The sequence below is a fragment of the Scyliorhinus torazame genome, chromosome 17 (genome assembly GCF_047496885.1).
Source record: "Scyliorhinus torazame isolate Kashiwa2021f chromosome 17, sScyTor2.1, whole genome shotgun sequence".
In the NCBI taxonomy this organism is placed as follows: Eukaryota; Metazoa; Chordata; class Chondrichthyes; order Carcharhiniformes; family Scyliorhinidae; genus Scyliorhinus; species Scyliorhinus torazame.
Genome location: NC_092723.1, coordinates 29,195,713 through 29,213,670, shown reverse-complemented (window position 1 = coordinate 29,213,670; position 17,958 = coordinate 29,195,713). Strand labels below are relative to the sequence as shown.

The window sequence follows — 17,958 nt, the reverse complement described above, 5'->3', positions numbered from 1 at the left end:
CCCTTTCAGATCCTCCCCCCTTTCAGGACTCCAGCTTCACACTCCAACCTTCATGACATCCTTTCATACCCCTCATTCACTCCCCCATTCTTCATACCCCCCTCATTCACCCCTTTTCATTGGCGAGGCTCTCTTCAGGCCACACCCCTTGGCACTGCCAAACTGGCACCCAGCCATTGACCCTGATACACTGGCAGTGCCAGCAGTGCCAACCTGTCAATGCTAGGTCACCACTGCTATGGTGCCAGGTTGGCACCTGCCCTGTTCTCGACCAACCCGGGGGGGGGGCTCCAATGGCCTCCGAGACCCCAGAGTGACCATCATACCTGGTATCCACTTGTGGAGTCCAGCACAGTCGAAGGCTGGGTGAGACGTCGCCGGTGCGGCTGGTGACTCAGAGGAGTTGGGAGGCTGCGGCCTCAAACAGGTCACCCATGCATAGATGAGCCGAATGGTTTATTTAAATATCATTGCATGGATCACAGCCAGCAAGAGGATGGTCCAGATCACGGCGGATACCACAGGTCGGGTGACCCCGCGCATGATTCGTCGGTCCTATCGGGCCTCTCCCGCGATACTCTCAGCACAACAGGATGGGGTGGGAAAATCGCACCCTATAACTTTTGAATTCCGAGATATATGAAAACAAGCAGGAGTCTATTTGGGCATTTCGGCAATAGGTGGCTCGATTCTTCGGCCGCGCTCACCGCTAGATCATGATGGCCGGGGACCATGTAACGGTCCATTGACCATGAATGGAAATTTCCGGTCGCCGGGCAGGCACGGCCGAAGAATCCCGCCCAAGGTTTCACCATCTCTCCCCGTGACAAGGTTATTTATAAACTTCCCTTTTTGTCAGAGGGATGTTGTGGAGATGATTGCAAACTGGTTTCAAATAATAGCAACTTATAGTAAACTCTGGTGAGCTGAAAGCAGATTGGTATAAATTGGGCTCCACACATTCATTTCTGTAATTCTGAGGATTACAGCCTCAGGATCATGGTGCAGGACAGCGGTTTTTATAACATTGAAGTTAAAAGTTGGAGCTTACAAATGCAACAAATGTGATTCATTATAATATGTCTCTGTGTCTCTCATCCATGATCTCATTATAAATCAGTGGGAAATAAGGAGAGCAACAGGTCATAATGGGATGCTGTTCCTTGCCATTGCAAATGTCTGTTGTGTCAAGTGTTAAGAAGAAGATAGTGTAGGCAAGTTCCAAAATTTGAAGGCACTCATTTCTATCCAGGACAAGTTGCAACAAAGGAGGTCTCCTTTTTTGGGGAATGGTCCTCCTCTCAGATCCAATGTGCAGGACATATGTCGGGAAGTGACTTCCAGAGTTAATGCAGGCTTCCAATTCCTTACGTCATTGACACAGAGAAAGGGGTCATTCTGTGGTTTGAGAAAGATGTCAGGTTATGGCTGACTACAGTTTACAAACTCAAATAAAATTCTTCCTTGTCACCTTCATTCATCAAGTACTCGAGTCCCACCATGGAGCTGGCGGAGGAATAAGTCAAGGATCCTTTCTAATGGGCTCTGTGATTGTGTTGCACATCATCAATCACCCTCCAAGATTATACATAAAATCAGCAATGGGATGTGGTTGTGGAGGGATGCCTATCTCTATGGAACCATATCCCTGCACAACTTCCCACTGGAGAGGATAGACAAGAGGAGGGAAATGTAAAAAAATACTAAAAACTTACGTTCACAAATGGTCTGCAATCGTGTCCACGTTAAATCATGTTGACAGGTAACATATTTTAATCTTTTCTGCTTTAATATGTAACCCTTTTCACATCTGTAAATCACCCTACTACCCACATCAAATGAATTCTTAGAAAGAAATCTTTCCAATGGTGAGCCATGTTCCAATTCTGGGGGGTCGTCACAGGTACCTTCAAAATAAAATCAAGATTGTAGCCACAACTTTGAACAACAAAGTCTACCTTTAAGTTACATAAGAAGTGAACTGGTATCATAAATCCACACCAAGCAGATCATCCTTCATTCAAAAAGACATCAATCTTCGCTTTCACCCAGCCCCGGATCATTAGGCATATTTATTCCATTGTTTCCCCTTCTTTAACTTAGTGAGATGGATAGTATTTAATGCAGAACAGTTTGAAATTATGCATTTTATGAGGAAGAATGAGGAGAGGCAACATAAACAAATAGATATAATTTTAAAGGGGTGCAAGAAAAGAAAACTCTGGGGGTTTGTATACACAAATATTTAAAGGTGGATGATTGGAAATGAAACAGGAAGCGATGAGAAGAACTTTCTCAATGTATCAGCTACAATCTGGCACGCAAACCTGAAAGGGTGACAGAAGCAGATTCAATAGTAATTTCCCCCAAAAAGGAATTGAACATGTACTTGAAAAGGAAACATTAGCAGGGCTAAAGAATTAACAGGACTGTTGGACAAATCTTTCAAAGAAGCAGCAAAGACCTGATTGGCCTTTCTTTGTTTTGAGATTCTAAAGACTGGATTTAACAGCCTAAAATGCCATGGGTGCTGTGCTTGCCACAGACCAACCCACGCGTGTCCCTCTGCAGTTTTACAAATGCCAGGGCAAGTGTTGGGCAGCCTGCCTGCCCATGTGTCAATCAAGTCCTTCATTGCTAGAGGGATGGAGTTTAAGACTAGGGAGGTTATGCTGCAATTGTATAAGGTGTTAGTGAGGCCACACCTGGAGTATTGTGTTCCGTTTTGGTCTCCTTACTTGAGAATGGACGTACTGGCACTGGAGGGTGTGCAGAGGAGATTCATTAGGTTAATCCCAGAGCTGAAGGGGTTGGATTACGAGGAGAGGTTGAGTAGACTGGGACTGTACTCGTTGGAATTTAGAAGGATGAGGGGGGATCTTATAGAAACATATAAAATTATGAAGGGAATAGATAGGATAGATGCGGGCAGGTTGTTTCCACTGGCGGGTGAAAGCAGAACTAGGGGGCATAGCCTTAAAATAAGGGGAAGTAGATTTAGGACTGAGTTTAGGAGGAACTTCTTCACCCAAAGGGTTGTGAATCTATGGAATTCCTTGCCCTGTGAAGCAGTAGAGGCTCCTTCGTTAAATGTTTTTAAGATAAAGATAGATAGTTTTTTGAAGAATAAAGGGATTAAGGGTTATGGTGTTCGGGCTGGAAAGTGGAGCTCAGTCCACAAAAGATCAGCCATGATCTCATTGAATGGCGGAACAGGCTCGAGCGGCCAGACGGCCTACTCCTGCTCCTAGTTCTCATGTTCTTATGTTAAGACCCACTGAAGGACCTCATCCCATTGCTGCTGGGGATTACCCAGCAGTCTGAGAGGCCCGCTCCAAACATCAAGCTCAGCAACTTTCATTATGCGGCTGGAGGTTGTCAAAGGGGCGGGTGACCTCCTTCACAGGACCTCTGGGCCCATCTGACACCCACACCACAACCCCTACTGCCCCAGTTTCCTCTCCCGAACCACCTGCTTTGGCTCCTCATGACTGAGCAATGGTGTAGTCCCAGCAGTGGCCAGCACTTCTGGTGACACATCCAAGATTGGGCAGTTGCAATTTGACTGGTAGAACGTCCTGCCCAGATTGGGCACGCCATGTTTTGAAGCAATTAATTCCCCTCCAAGCGTCAAATGCGGGCAGGGAAATCCGCTGGAGCCGGGGATGGGGGGGAGGGGGGGGGGGGGGTGCTCACCCATAGCTTTTTCACCATGGTGGTGGGAATCCTGTCGCCTTATGATATCTCGCCCTATGTTTCTATGCCAAGCTCAATTTCAAAATTCTGACTGTCCAAATTTAACAAAAATATAGTGAAATAAATTGAAATGTGAAACATGAATGAATGCACACTTTTCTTTTACGAATTTAATCTGCCACGTGTCTTCCATTTTACCAGTTTATCTGTATCAACCTGAAGTCTGTTGCATCCTCCTGATCATTTACAAAATTTCCTACTTTCATGCCATCTGCAAGCTTTGGAATTATGCCCTGTATGTAAATGCTGGTCATTAATCTTTATCAAAAGTGCAGGGATCCTAATACTGGCCCCAGGGGAATACAATGGTATACTTCCCTCCATTCTGAAAAACAGCTATTCCCTGCTATTCTTTGCAATTTCATATCCACATTGCCACTGTCCTTTTAATCCCATTTAAAAGTTTGCTCAGAAATCTATTATGTGGTAATTTATGAAATGCCTTTTGAGGCTCATATATGTTGTAGGGTGTTAGTTACAGTTCGGTAGATCTGAAGAAGTCATTGCCGTCATATGTAAGTCTTCATTGACTCTTAGGCTATTTACAAATATATAATAAAAGGTACAAGCTGAGAGCCATCTCCATGCTTGCTTGTACACACAGCTCTATGCAACTCTGGACTGAAGCCAGTGTGCAGGCCGTGTGCTTCTTACATCACTGTGTGGGCTCTACTGTACTCAGTTCCACATTAATTCCATATGTGCCAGACTCTTATATTACAATATACATAGCATCAACTTGTCAATCCTTTCTAAAGCTTTGTGAAAGAGCTTGATCAAAATAGTTAAACATAATTTTTCTTTAACAAACTCAAGCTGGCTTTCATTTATTAGCGCATAATTTTACAAATACTAATTCAGTTTATGATGAATTATTGTCTCTAAAAATAAACAGGTCTAATCTGCAGATTCCTTTTAAAAATAAATTTATAGTACCGATTCATTCTTTTCCAATTAAGGGGCAATTTAGCGTGACCAATTCACCTATCCTGCACATCTTTGGGTTGTGGGGGCGAAACCCATGCAAACACGGGGAGAATATGCAAACTCCACACGGAAAGTGGCCCAGATCCGGGATCGAACCTGGGACCTCCGCGCCATGAGGCAGCAGTGCTAACCACTGCACCATTGTGCTGCCGATCAATCTTCAGATTCTTGAAGGACAGGTAAATGAACACTCTATCATAATTGACCCCATGATTGGTTCTGATCATTTGTCGAGATCTGTCCGAACAGGTGCACAGAAAATTCACACATGACTATCAGATTCAGACCCCCTTGAACTGGTGTCCTGTATGTAAGATCAGAGCACTACTGATTGTCTGGCATTCATTGTGTTACAATGGTGTTTTCATCAGTGTTATGATAGGGAGTTGTTAGGAAATTGAATCTGGAAATGGGATCAAGGATGTAGTGGGCAAGTTAGGGGTTAAGAGACTGAGCGTAAAACTGCCAGCACTGATTCAGCGGAAAATGCCCAAACCTGGCCTTACGTTAATTGTCCTTTTCAGACTTAAACTCATTAATGAGAATAAACAGGATGCCCCTGATTAGCTGTAGTGATTCACTCAAGATCCATTGTCCTTCGGGACACTCTGATCTGACCATCCATTAGCCCATTACAGAGGCTGATGGCCTCTTTTTGTCCGTAAATAAAGGTTAATTACATATTCATAGCCGGGCCCTATTTCTTGTGTGTAAACGGTAGTGGGCAGTCAAAAGTCCAGATAGCAATAATGAGTTCAAATCTGGACACCCCAGGACAGAACCATTGTTTGAGGGGCTGGGCGGATCTCAGAGAGAGAAAAGAATTCTGTTCAAACAGGTAGGGGCAGAAATATTTGGAAAGCAACAGAGAAAGGTCATGAAAAGCTGCCACTGAGGCAGGTTTTCAGAAAGGGCCTGAAAGAGCTTCATTACCAGTAGGAGTATGTTCTGTGATTGCAAGTATCAAGTTTGCCTGCTTATGTGAGTGGAGCATAGAGCTGTATGTTATGTTACGTGTTGTTTAATGGGAAATTGTGTGTTACGGTTAAAAGATACTTGTAAGCTGTTCTGGCTAGGTTTGAAATTTAAAAGTTTGAATATTATTTTTCTTTTGTTTTAATAAAGTTTGTTTGTAAAAATAACCAAGCCCTATTTCCTCTGCAATCACTCATGGAGCGAATCGATCTTTCTGCACAGTTTAAAAATTTTAAAAACACTTTGGCTCTGGTCCAGTATCTTAGTCACTCCTGGGATCTGATCAGGTGTCCGTAACACCAGTCAGCAGTTGTGAAGTGGTTTTCAGAGATGGAGCTGTGCACACTTCCCAATGCTGAATCCACATACTGAGGGTTTGGCTGACAACACTTCAGAGTAGTACTTTGAAGTTGTTGCAGCCCTTTTACTTCGAAGACACGCATCCCCATCTATTGTCCTGATGGTGCCTCACCAACTAGCTTCTACACTCATCGGTTCCAGATATATACACACTGAGGGGAAAAATACTAAATTTGGAACAGATGCCCACTCCAATACTGCTTTCTGGCATTTGCTGCTTCTTTTTAAAAAAATATTTTGCGCAATATGAGCATCGCTGGCAAGGTCAGCATTTGTTACCATCTTAATTTCCCCTGAGAAGGTGGTACTGAGCTGTCTTCTTGAAGTGCTACAGTTCATGTAGTGGCGCTACACCCACAGTACTGTTAAGGAGGAAATGTCAGATTTTTTACACAACAGTGAAGGACTGGCTATATGGTTCCAAGTCAGGATGGTGTGTAGCCTAGAGGGGAACTTGCAGGTGGTTGTGCTCCCAGACATCTGTTGCCCCTGTCCCTCTGGGTGGTATAAGGCACGGGTTAGAATGTGCCACCAAAGGAGGCTTGGTGAGTTGCTGCGATGCATCTTATGTGTGTACGTACTGTGGCCACTATTGTGCTGCAATTGGAGGGAGTGAATGTTTAAAGTAGCAAACTGGGTACTGATAAAGCTGGCTGCTTTGTCCTGGATCGGGTTGGGTTTCTTGAGAGAAATTGGAGCTGCACTTATCCAGGCAAGTGGAGAGTATGCCACACTACTGACTTGTGCTCTGTAGATGGTGGACAGACTTTAGGGAGTTAGGAGGTGTGTCTTTAACCGCAGAATACCCACCCTCACACCTGTTCTTGCAGCAACAGTATTTATATGGCTGGCCCAGTTAACCTTCTGATCAATGGTAACTCCCAGAATGTTGACACTAAGGGCTTTAGCGGTGTTAATGCCATTGAATGTTGAGGTGTGATGGTTAGACTCTCTCTTGTTGGAGATGGTCATTGCCTGGCCCTTGTGTGGCACAAATGTCACTTGCCACTTATTTTCTCAAGCCTGGATATTCACCAGGTCATCCTGCAGGTGGTCACTGATTGCTCCAGTACCTGAGGAGGCATGATTGGCAATGAACACTGTGCAATTATCAGTGAATTTCCTCACTTCTGACCTAACGATGGAAGGAAGGACATTGATGAAAAAGTTGAAGATGGTTGCACCACTATAGTAAGTTCCCGCAATATTGCAAGAGACTTCCTCCTCATTCGTAATAAATGAGGGAAATCTTTTCATCATTGATACCTGGAGAAAAGATTAACACTTTACACATTCAGTAACTGAAAAGTACTCCAACGTTGTTTCTAAAGACAACTTGTAAGGTTGAAGAACATGAAGAAAGAAATCAAGATTCTATAGTCATCTGGCAAACATCCAAACCAACATTCAGATATTGAGATAGTTGTGGCAGAATTGAGCAATGGCCAATTCATATTTTTAAATTTTATTATAGACATAGACATAGAATTTACAGTGCCATTCGGCCCATTGAGTCTGCACTGGCCCTTGGAAAGAGCACCCTACCTAAGCCCACACCTCCACCTTATCCCTGTAACCCAGTAACCCCACCTAACTTTTTTGGACACTAAAGGCAATTTAGCGTGGCCTGTCCACCTAACCTGCACATCTTTGGACTGTGGGAGGAAACTGGAGCACCCAGAGGAAACCCACGCAGACATGGGGAGAATGTGCAGACTCCGCACAGACAGTGACCCAAGCCGGGAATCAAACCTGGGACCTTGGAGCTGTGAAGCAACTGTGCTAACCACTTTCCTACCGTGCAGCCCCTTTAGTTTAGAAAGGTTTACTCACGTGTTTTGCACGTCGGTGGTGGGGGCACAAAAACATTATTCTCACCACATTCAATGACATTGTTGCCAATCATTTCATAACCTTCAAGACAGGCGTAGATGATTGTCTCTCGATATCTGTAAGTTGGTCCAAATCCTGCTATAATTCGGCCATTTGCAATCAATTCAGTGCGATGACATCTAACAGCTGGTAACAGAAGTTCATGAGTCACCCTTAGGTAATTAATTGTAGTTAAGGTATTATCACGAGAACCACTCTCATTTTTGCTCATCTGTGGAATGTATTTGTCACAATTTGCTGTAAAAAAGCTTTGTGTTGTTAGTGCCTGATCTACCGCTGGCCCTAACCTACTGCTCATCTAACTGCCGCCCATGGTGACATCATCCACAGACGTTAGGTCATCTCAAAACTATATGCTGATAGCTCCTGCTCCATTTCTCCAACACTTCCTTCAAAGTTTGCAACCACTTCAGTGCTGTCAGATCACAAAGCTGTCAGATTGTTGTAGAAAACCTAACTGGCTCACTGAGATCCCATAAGGAAAGAAACTGGCCCTTGATAATCGTTCTGGCCTAGGTGTGACTCCTGTCTAACTCCAGCATTACTGTTTCTTCAATACGCTTGAAAGTGGCCTAATAAGCAACTCAGATGTGTCAACCCACGACCGCTGCTCAAATACAAAGTTCATCACCACATTCTCTGAACAATAAATATTGGGCGGGATTCTCCGTTTTTGAGACTTAGTGTTGACGCCGATGGAGAATTTGTGGACTTTCACGATAGCAAAACAGGCACCGAACCTGGACCGATTCAGCAACTGTGGAGGGGCTAGCACTGGCGCCACGTGGAACACAATCGATTCCAATGAGAAACGGTGCCGGATTCACCGGGTCTGTGATTGACTCGGGACGCTGACAAGCTGCAGCTGCACATACACATTACAATCCCCACACACACTTATCCCAGCTAACAAGATGGCACTGGTTGTGCTTGAGCGCGCCCATACAATTGATGGGTCGGCTGGGGCCAGAGGGCATCTAGCGGGGGTGGCCAGAGGGGTCACCTGTACGACCTGTGTTCACAGCGGGCTGTTAACGGTGTGCAAGCTGCATGACTGCCTTGCCAGCTGCGGCAATGGTGTCCCATGCCCATCCAATCCATCCCCACAGACCACCTCCTGGCCACCTCCCGCTACTCCCCCGGCCCTGGCAGAAGCCCCACGGCCAGTGGCGCAACTTTCAGCAATCTATGGCGATGGTGGACACTTTCTGTACCCCCTCCCTCTCCCTCAGCAGCCATGACACAAGTGAACCGTGCCGTCGGCAACTCAGCCCTTCGAAGGCAGAGCATCGTGGAGGCCCTGGAGAATACCAGTTCGGGCCCACTAATGATATGCAAGCGGTGTTTACTGTACACGCATTCCAAACTGCATTGACACCGCTGTCGAGGTGATAGGGAATAGCGATTTGGCGTCAAATTGTCGACCGCCGTGATTTTAGCGGCAGAACCTATTCTCCTTTCAATTGCATTTCACGATTTCGGCGACAGCCAGGGGAGAATCCCGCCAATCCCTTTCCCCAGCCAGCAAATTCTATACCTTTACTGGGAAGACGATACATTGAAGAAATAATTAGTATATTGCACCTTTACAAACGTGCAAGGCTGCATCTCTTAATATGTAACTATCTGCTTCATTTTCTCACAGTCCCAACACTGAATCCAAAGGTTATCAGTTCAAAACCCACTACAGAACTGGGACTCATCCAGTTCACATCCAATGCCTTACTGAGAGGAAGTTGTTATACCAGAGATGTAATTCCTTTGTGTGAGACATTAGATTGTCTTCTATTCAGATGGTTTAATGGTGTCACGTGTCCCAAGCAGTCTCCATTTGTTCTCTCGGCACAACCAAAGAATGTTACAATCAGGCAAGCTGGAATGTGACAGTTCTGGATCAAGAACAGGATCATACAGTTTGCAATTGCAGAATTTCTTCAAAATTGCAAGTTGGATATCTGACCCTTTAAGTAATGCTTAAATTATTTTTTATAACAATTGGACTGTCAGTGGGAAAAGCATAGAATCAGAGTTATTATGATCTTTAGGAAAGTTCCTCTGTTCGACAATTTAAGATTAGGAAGAAACTGCACGATGTTAGCACTTTAGTTTCAAACCTATTTACAGCATTACTCTTGAGGAACAAAAAGTGTAGCATTTCCAGAAAATCGCTCTTTCATTATGAAGAAATAATAATAATCTTTATTAGTGTCACAAGTAGGCTTATAGTAACATGCCCCCAACAAATTTGCGCATCACTCACAATAGGTCATTCGTTCACCTACAAGATGAACCTTGCAATGTGACTCCAGATCCACAGCAATGGGTTGACTCTTAAATGCCTTCTGAAATGGCCGAGCAAACCATTGAGTTCAAGGGCTATTAGGGATAGGCAATTAATGCTGGCTCAGCCAACATCCCCTGAACAAATATAAAAAACTAATGTAATTGAAAGGTCTCGGCATGTTACTTGCAGATAAAGTAACATTGAAGAACTTCTGCTACTGCAATGTCTTAAACTATACTGGAGCATTTTTTGGAGGTATTGTGGCAGGTATGTATTATTAAGGTGTGTTCGTCAACCTCGTGTGGCGGCTGCGGACTGGGGGGGGGGGGGGAGGGGGGGTTGAGGAGTGGTCCGGGGGTGGCCAGGTGGTTACAGGGGGGCATCATCTGGCAGGACGGGTCCGTGCCTGGCCGGAGCCATGATGGGATACAACGTGCGCATGCATGGCCACGGACCCGGCAATTCTTCGTATATATCTGCAGGGAGAGCCGGGGGTTTTATGTGGCATGGTTGCGAGGCCACACTGGGCGAGCATCGGAGCGAGGGCGCTGCCGATTATTTAGTCATAATATTAGACACATGGTCCAGACATAAACCCAAAATCGGAGAATCCAGCCCCTTGACTACTGACAGAAATCGTCAAAATTCTTGTAGTGGGACTGCTACGTCTTATGGTCCAGCCACTGGGATTAACTGCTATACTGACCTGTTCCCAAATCTTTCTAAAGGTTGTTATTGAGGGCCTCCTGGCAGCCCCACAGAACCACGGTGTCTCTCCTTTTGTTCACCTCCATCACGAAACCATCCAGCACTGCATCACTGGTCCTCAGCTGCCCTGGTGTTCCATGTCCCTTTGCAGTGATCATATTCTGTATCACTCTCCTGTCATTCAGTGCAGGCTGACTTTAAGAAGGGCAGCCTGCCTTTAAGAACATAAACCAACAGCACCATGTGCTACAAGCACAACACTTATAGCTCCCTGCTGAGTGTTTGGCACCCAACGGTAGCATTGTGGATAGCACAATTGCTTCACAGCTCCAGGGTCCCAGGTTCGATTCCGGCTTGGGTCACTGTCTGTGCGGAGTCTGCACATCCTCCCCGTGTGTGCGTGGGTTTCCTCCGGGTGCTCCGGTTTCCTCCCACAGTCCAAAGATGTGCAGGTTAGGTGGATTGGCCATGCTAAATTGCCCTTAGTGTCCAAAATTGCCCATAGTGTTGGGTGGGGTTGCTGGGTTATGGGGATAGGGTGGAGGTGTGGACCTTGGGTAAGTTGCTCTTTCCAAGAGCCGGTGCAGACTCGATGGGCCGAATGGCCTCCTTCTGCACTGTAAATTCTATGAAATCTATGAAACAGCATGCAGAAGCACCAGCAGAGCAGTATCTGCTTAATCTCGTGCTAAAATTAGGCATTTGAGGTGACAGCACCAAATATGCATGGTGCTCACTGCCACCAGAACTTATCCACGCAGGTTATGAATCATTAATCCCATGTCAAAAATGGCACAATCCAATTTTCCGCTTGAAGTATCAATTAACTGTACCTTTGCAACTTGGTGGGTCATTGTTCCACTTTCCAATCGCTGTACAAGTAAGTTCATCTGCACCAACCAATGAGTAGTCACCAATACATGAATATTTTGCTATCATTCCATATTCCCAATGATCTCCATAGAGTGGTGTTGGAACTTGCCCATTTGGAATAGATGGAAGATTTTCACATCTGATGGCTAGGGAAAAATGAAATTCAGCCATTGTCCTCATTAGACTGTCAAATTGGAAGCTTTGAAGATTAAAACTCAGTCAGCTCAGTGACAACACATGGGTGAACCAATAGACAGCAATGCAGAGGAAGATACTCCCTCACCCCAATACTTAAAGCAAAAACCCAGTCTGCTGATCTTATTTCTTTCGGGGGCAAAAGAGACAAAGAGATAGATTGAGAGAGAGAAAAAGTGAGGAAGAGATAAACAAGGCAACATGAATGCAAATGAAGTGTGAGTGAATACAATAATAACAAACAAAAAACATGAAGCAAGGACAAAAACATGTATTTATGTAGTGTTTCTAATGTAATAAGACAACCTGTTAGGAGTCCGAATGAGAACACAACTGCTGTTTCAATTTGTAAAACTGTGAGGAAATGTTACTGCACCACAGGAGTAATAACACTGACCCATGGGTATCTTTTATGTTAGAACAAACTTTAATTTAAACACAGAATTAACCACATTGGCAAGAAAGAAATAACTTTACAGTTAACATCTACAACAGTTCTTAAGTAAAAAGAAGAAACCATTAACTTACTTTCTAATCCTGCCACTAAATTCTAATTAAGCAAACCAATATAGACGAAATACCACTCATGAGTAAAGTTAACAACCAGGGTTTTACTTGCTTTTCTCTGTGCAGAATCTTTGGAGAGAGAACTTTTCAGGACCAAATTAAAACACCTCAGTTCAGATTAGAGTTCTCGGACCTACTGACTCTTTAGTCAGACCTGACTCCTCCCATTAACTATATCATCTGTACCTAGTGCATAAGGCCTTTTTTGTCTCTTCTTACAAGATGTACCTTGACCTGTTTAGCCATGACCAAACACAATACACCTCATAAATGATCTACAGCCCAGGGGTCCTTCAAACTAAACAATATCCATCAGCTACCTATCTGTAAACATGTATAAGATTCTCCAGACCTATTAGAACATTTTCCCTGCAATTCAATTATTATCTCACTTTTACAACACTTAATCACAGTTCGAGCACTCATACTGGCTGCATGCATACTACCCAGGTTTTCAGCAGGCATAAACAGGAATAGAAGTATGGTTAAAATTGAGGATGCTCAAGAAGCAAGAATTGGAGTAGGGCAGATATTTTGCAATGTTGTAGGGCTGAAGGAGATTGCAGAGAAAGGGAGGGTCAATGCCATGGAGGGATTGGAAAACAAGAAATGAGAATTTTAAACAAATGTATCAAGATGTTGCTTAAACAGAAACTAATGCACAGGAGTGATGACTGAACGGAACCTGGCAATGAAAACGAGAGTGCACATTTTACTATCCAGCTCCCATTTTTGATTCACTTTGCCATTTTGATCAGAGCCTAGATATAAACAATCAGAGTTCCTGCAGAAAAGAGTGTCAACATTGTAGTTCTTTAACATTGATAGTTCTGGTAAATGTGATATGATTCTACTCTCATCCATTCCCCACTCCCCAAAACTCCCATCGGCCATCGAAGCAGTCCTGAACAGTACATGTCAGAGAGGGACATTTCGAGCTATATTTAAAGTGTTCTCACCTGAAAATAGCCAGACCATTGTTGCTTATCTGGAGAGTTGCAGGAGCTTTCAGGAGGACATTTTGAAATTGTGCATCTTTGTGGTTTCCACCATCCTGTTAGCACAGAAAGGTGTTTGCTCCACTGAAGGATGGGAATGAAATTGGTCACCTCTTAATGATTGTAGGAACAGATGATTGTGCAGCGGGCTGAGAGAGGGTGAGGGTAGTGGGAAGTATCACATTGTCTTGAACAGACTCCAGGAACAAGGAGTGCTCCACAGGTGCCCACACCTAAAGACCCAGATTAAGTTATCTGACTTTTACTGAGGAACAGTGTAGAAAGCAATTGTGCTTCCATCAGGAATTTGTAGAATATTATAACTGCGGTCCACTGTCGCATCTTACTTTTGTAAAAAGCATATTTTCCCTTTCCTTCAGAAAGAACCACTAAAAAAAATAGTGGGTTCTGATGAAGGCTCTTGGACCTGAAATATTATCCTGACATTCCTTTAGCCACTGAAACTGCTTGATTGTTTAATGTTTTTGGCATTTCCTGCTTTGGGGTTTAACTTTCAGGCCTCAAGCCTGACAGAAACAGTGGGGTAACAAGTGATGCCCCCAGCACTGCATACATAGATTGGCTACAGTCCTCCTACCATCCTTTGACAGTTGGGGCCACACCCCCCTTTACCCAATAAGACGTCCCTGGGGACTGTTTTGCTTGCTTTCTGGTTGTAACTCAAGAGCCTAATGCAATGGGGGGCCAGTTCTCAGGATGAACTGTACCCATAGCACTATTCAAGGAACTGGCCAGCGCATTTAACCAATTAACCACCAGGTTTCACCCCTTTATTTCAAATTTCACACAACTGCAGTCTTCTCTTTTCTTCTTATATATTGAAGATTGTGCTCTATTTAACAATTTTGCAACAAGAAAATAATTTGTAGTTGTTAGGAAGTTTGAATGAAATTAAAATTAATGAATTGTAAAGATAGGCATGTAGCTACACTGAGGACTTGTGATGTGCAGATGAGACGAGCAGTAGGGTGAAACCGATATGTTGATAAGTGGCCTAGATCATGGCATGCCCAGTTTGCAAACAGTTTTTTTGTCTCTCAGAGGGGGTCAGGTTGTTGTGCTGAAACCAGAAGTTCCCTATGTTAGAACCCAGAACCTCTACTCTAAAGTAGCAAAAATGTCACATAAGGAAACTACAGATCCAGTGTGGCACATATTTACTGGATTTCGCACATAGTATTAACACCTATGGGATGTTGTTTTGGGGAAAATGTATTGTCAGAATTTAGGAAAATAGATAGATTTAGATTGGATAGGTAGTTTTCTGAATAACCATTATTGTAGTTCATTATAAATGTTCTTTACTGTTGCCTTTCGTGTGTGCTTTAAGATTTAGTAAATGTTTTGTTATTTGAATCATTTACAAGACTGACCCTTTTTCTCACCTGGTTTCATATTTTTCTTATTTTTTTTCAAATTGCAAAAATAAATAGTTAAGAACCAGCATTCTGAGTTTCCCTTCTGGGATTTAGAATGCCCTTGTACTGAAGATCAGTGGGGTTCATAAGAATAGCTTTCTAACATGCAATCCCCTCTTATTTTAAACTCCTACTGCCTCCAAGGCATCAAACAGAGCAACTTGTATCAGTGTGCACCTACATGTCCATCATAAAATGATGCTACAATTTGCGAGTATCAATTCAACAAGGAATTTACAGAAGTTTAGAATCAAAAATCACATTAGATGCATAACCTGGCAAAAAATATAAGTTCGGAATTGATTTTGTTTGATCTGTGGCAGAATTAAGATTGCTTATGGAAATAGCCATTTCCCATTCTGTGCTTTAAATGCCAAATCTAGAAATAACTACCAAAGAGTCAATATTGTTATCCAGGAGAGATCAAAAAGCGAGGGAAAATCAGATATATGATGCCACCACAGAAGAAATATTAATTTCCATAAGTGGCTCAAGTGTTTGTCACAAAAAAGCAGCAAAGTATTATTAAAAAATATGGAGTACCAACTTACATTGACACGTTGGGACCTGGCCATCCCACCCAACCGCGGTACACACCCGGTGGGCTCTACCAACCATCCTATACCTATTGGGGGAAAAAAAGCTTACTAGAGAAAATAAAATTAAAATAATCCATGAACAAGCAGTGAGCTAAAAACCATAGGGAAGGATTTTCATCAAGAAACAACTCCTAAGGTTATGACTTATAAATCCACTAAAACATCAACAGGTACATTAAAAGTAAATATATTTAGCATCTTTCATGCCTTCAGTCATCACCAAAGCACTTTACAGAAAATGATGTACCTTTAATGTCTTATCACTGTTTTAATGCAGGAAACATGGCTGCCAATCTGAACAAAGCAAGCCCCACAATGTAATATATTTTTTTAAATTTAGAGTGCCCAATTCATTTTTTCCAATTAAGGGGCAATTTTAGCGTGGCCAATCCACCTAGCCTCCACATCTTTGGGTTGTGGGGGCGAAACCCACGCAAACACGGGGAGAATGCGCAAACTCCACACGGACAGTGACCCAGAGCCGGGATCGAACCTGGGACCTCGGAGCCGTGAAGCAACAGGGCTACCCCACTGAGCCACCGTGCTGCCCTCACAATGTAATAATGACCAGATATCAGTTTGCACACTAATTAAGGGATACAAAATGGCCAGAAAACAGGGTCACTGAATATTTCCAAGGCGAGGGAATCAAATGTTACCGGGAGTAGATGGGAACATAGAACTTGAAACACAAATAGATCAGCCATGATCTCAGCAAATATGGAGAAGGCTGGAGAGGCCAAAAGGCCTATTTTTGCAACTATTTCCTATTTTCATGTGAACATCCACCCAGGAGAGAAGACAGGGCTTCAGTGAAGCATCTCATTCAAAACACAACAGCTCTGACAGTGCAGTACTGTACTGCAGTGTTGGCTTAGATTTTTATGCACAATCGCTGGCAAGCAAAGTAGAGTATTGCACAAACTGAGGTGCAGAGTAAAGTCAATAGTGGCTTCATTTTTATTGTACTCTTCTGGTCAAATGTTTGAAGGCATTATGTATGTATATCTTGACTGAAGGAATTGACTCGCAATATAAAGAGAATATCTCGAGCAGCCAGCCATCACAACCTTCAGTATTGAGCCCAAAGTTTGATTACAGGGATTAATTACAAATTCAAATCTCATTTTTCTGCAATAGTCCCAAGGGACACCCTCAGGGAAATTGTACAAACCTCAAAGTTTCCCATAGTTGGGAAACTTAATGGAAAGTTATTTTCAGAGATTCCATGAATGGCTGTCATTGGAAATTGAGAAATAAGTTTCTACTTGCTTAAATTGGAGTTGAAGTGTTTCATTGCATTGGCAAACTGCGATGTTAATTACAACATGAAAAAAAATCAGAAACATTCCATGAAATGAACTACACTTCATTCAGCAATTTGTCAAAGAGTACTCACCCCACTCCACAACTAAAAGTAACTTGATTTCCCAAAGTGGTCCCTGTTGTCTTATAATATCCATTCAAAATTTCACCTGGATTACCACAGTTCCTTGCTGTGCATAAAATAAAATAGGAAAAGGTAGATATGTCACAGAACACAAGGTTGTAAATGTACTTTTCCCCCACAATTGTGTTGTGTCATTAGTGTCCTTTATAAAGGAACGGAGACAAAAATAAAAATCTCAGAAAACCTCAGCATTTATATCAGGAATCCAACTTGTGCTGGAGGTACCAATCCAGTAACATCGTGTGGGGCTGGGGTTGAGGAATCTTCCACTTGCTGGAACTCCAACCTCAGCTATGGTTCGTATTACACCACCAGCCTTGCTTGGGGCCGCCATACAAAAATAAACATTTAAACTGTCAGGGAATGTCGGCCCGTCATATCCAAGTCCCAGCCAAAATCGCAAATCAGTACTGACAGCGGGAGTGCATCAGAAGGGATGCAAATCTTCAGACTCCAAATAGAGTCAATCATTTGGAGAAACATGAACTAAATCAGAGTCAGTCAGTATGAACTGGTAAAAACCCATAGTCCACCAACTTTTCAGCATTCTTTGAAAGCGATGAGAGAATAGGTGAAGGAAATACAGTGGATGGATGCAGTTAGTTTGGGTTTTCAAAGGAACAGAGATCTGAATACATCAGGCAAGGAACCAGTTATCGAACTGAGGAGGTTATGGATGTATAGGTGGAGGCAGCTAGTAAACAGAGGGTTAAAGATAGGCTGAAAGGATATTCCCCAGATTGGAAAGGTGATGTGAATGATGTGGTCTCTGCTGGGGCTACACTTATCATATAGATAAATGATCTGTGGTTGGAAATTGAGGGACAATACTTACATTTCTCAAGGAAAGCAAATTGGACGTGTGGTGAATTAT

General features: G+C 43.3%; 1 protein-coding gene across 1 annotated transcript in view; it reads right to left on the bottom strand.

Annotated features, from left to right (window-relative positions):
• LOC140394569 (sushi, von Willebrand factor type A, EGF and pentraxin domain-containing protein 1-like) overlaps positions 1 to 17,958 on the bottom strand; it is a 116,040-nt gene that overhangs the window by 52,417 nt on the left and 45,665 nt on the right. Inside the window, exons 3-7 of the mRNA XM_072481925.1 lie at positions 17,034 to 17,130; positions 13,315 to 13,382; positions 11,797 to 11,982; positions 7,912 to 8,097; positions 1,716 to 1,907 (exon numbers count right to left, since the gene is read on the bottom strand). Of these exons, the coding sequence (XP_072338026.1) occupies positions 1,716 to 1,907; positions 7,912 to 8,097; positions 11,797 to 11,982; positions 13,315 to 13,382; positions 17,034 to 17,130 (729 nt within the window). The remainder of the gene's footprint in view (positions 1 to 1,715; positions 1,908 to 7,911; positions 8,098 to 11,796; positions 11,983 to 13,314; positions 13,383 to 17,033; positions 17,131 to 17,958) is intronic.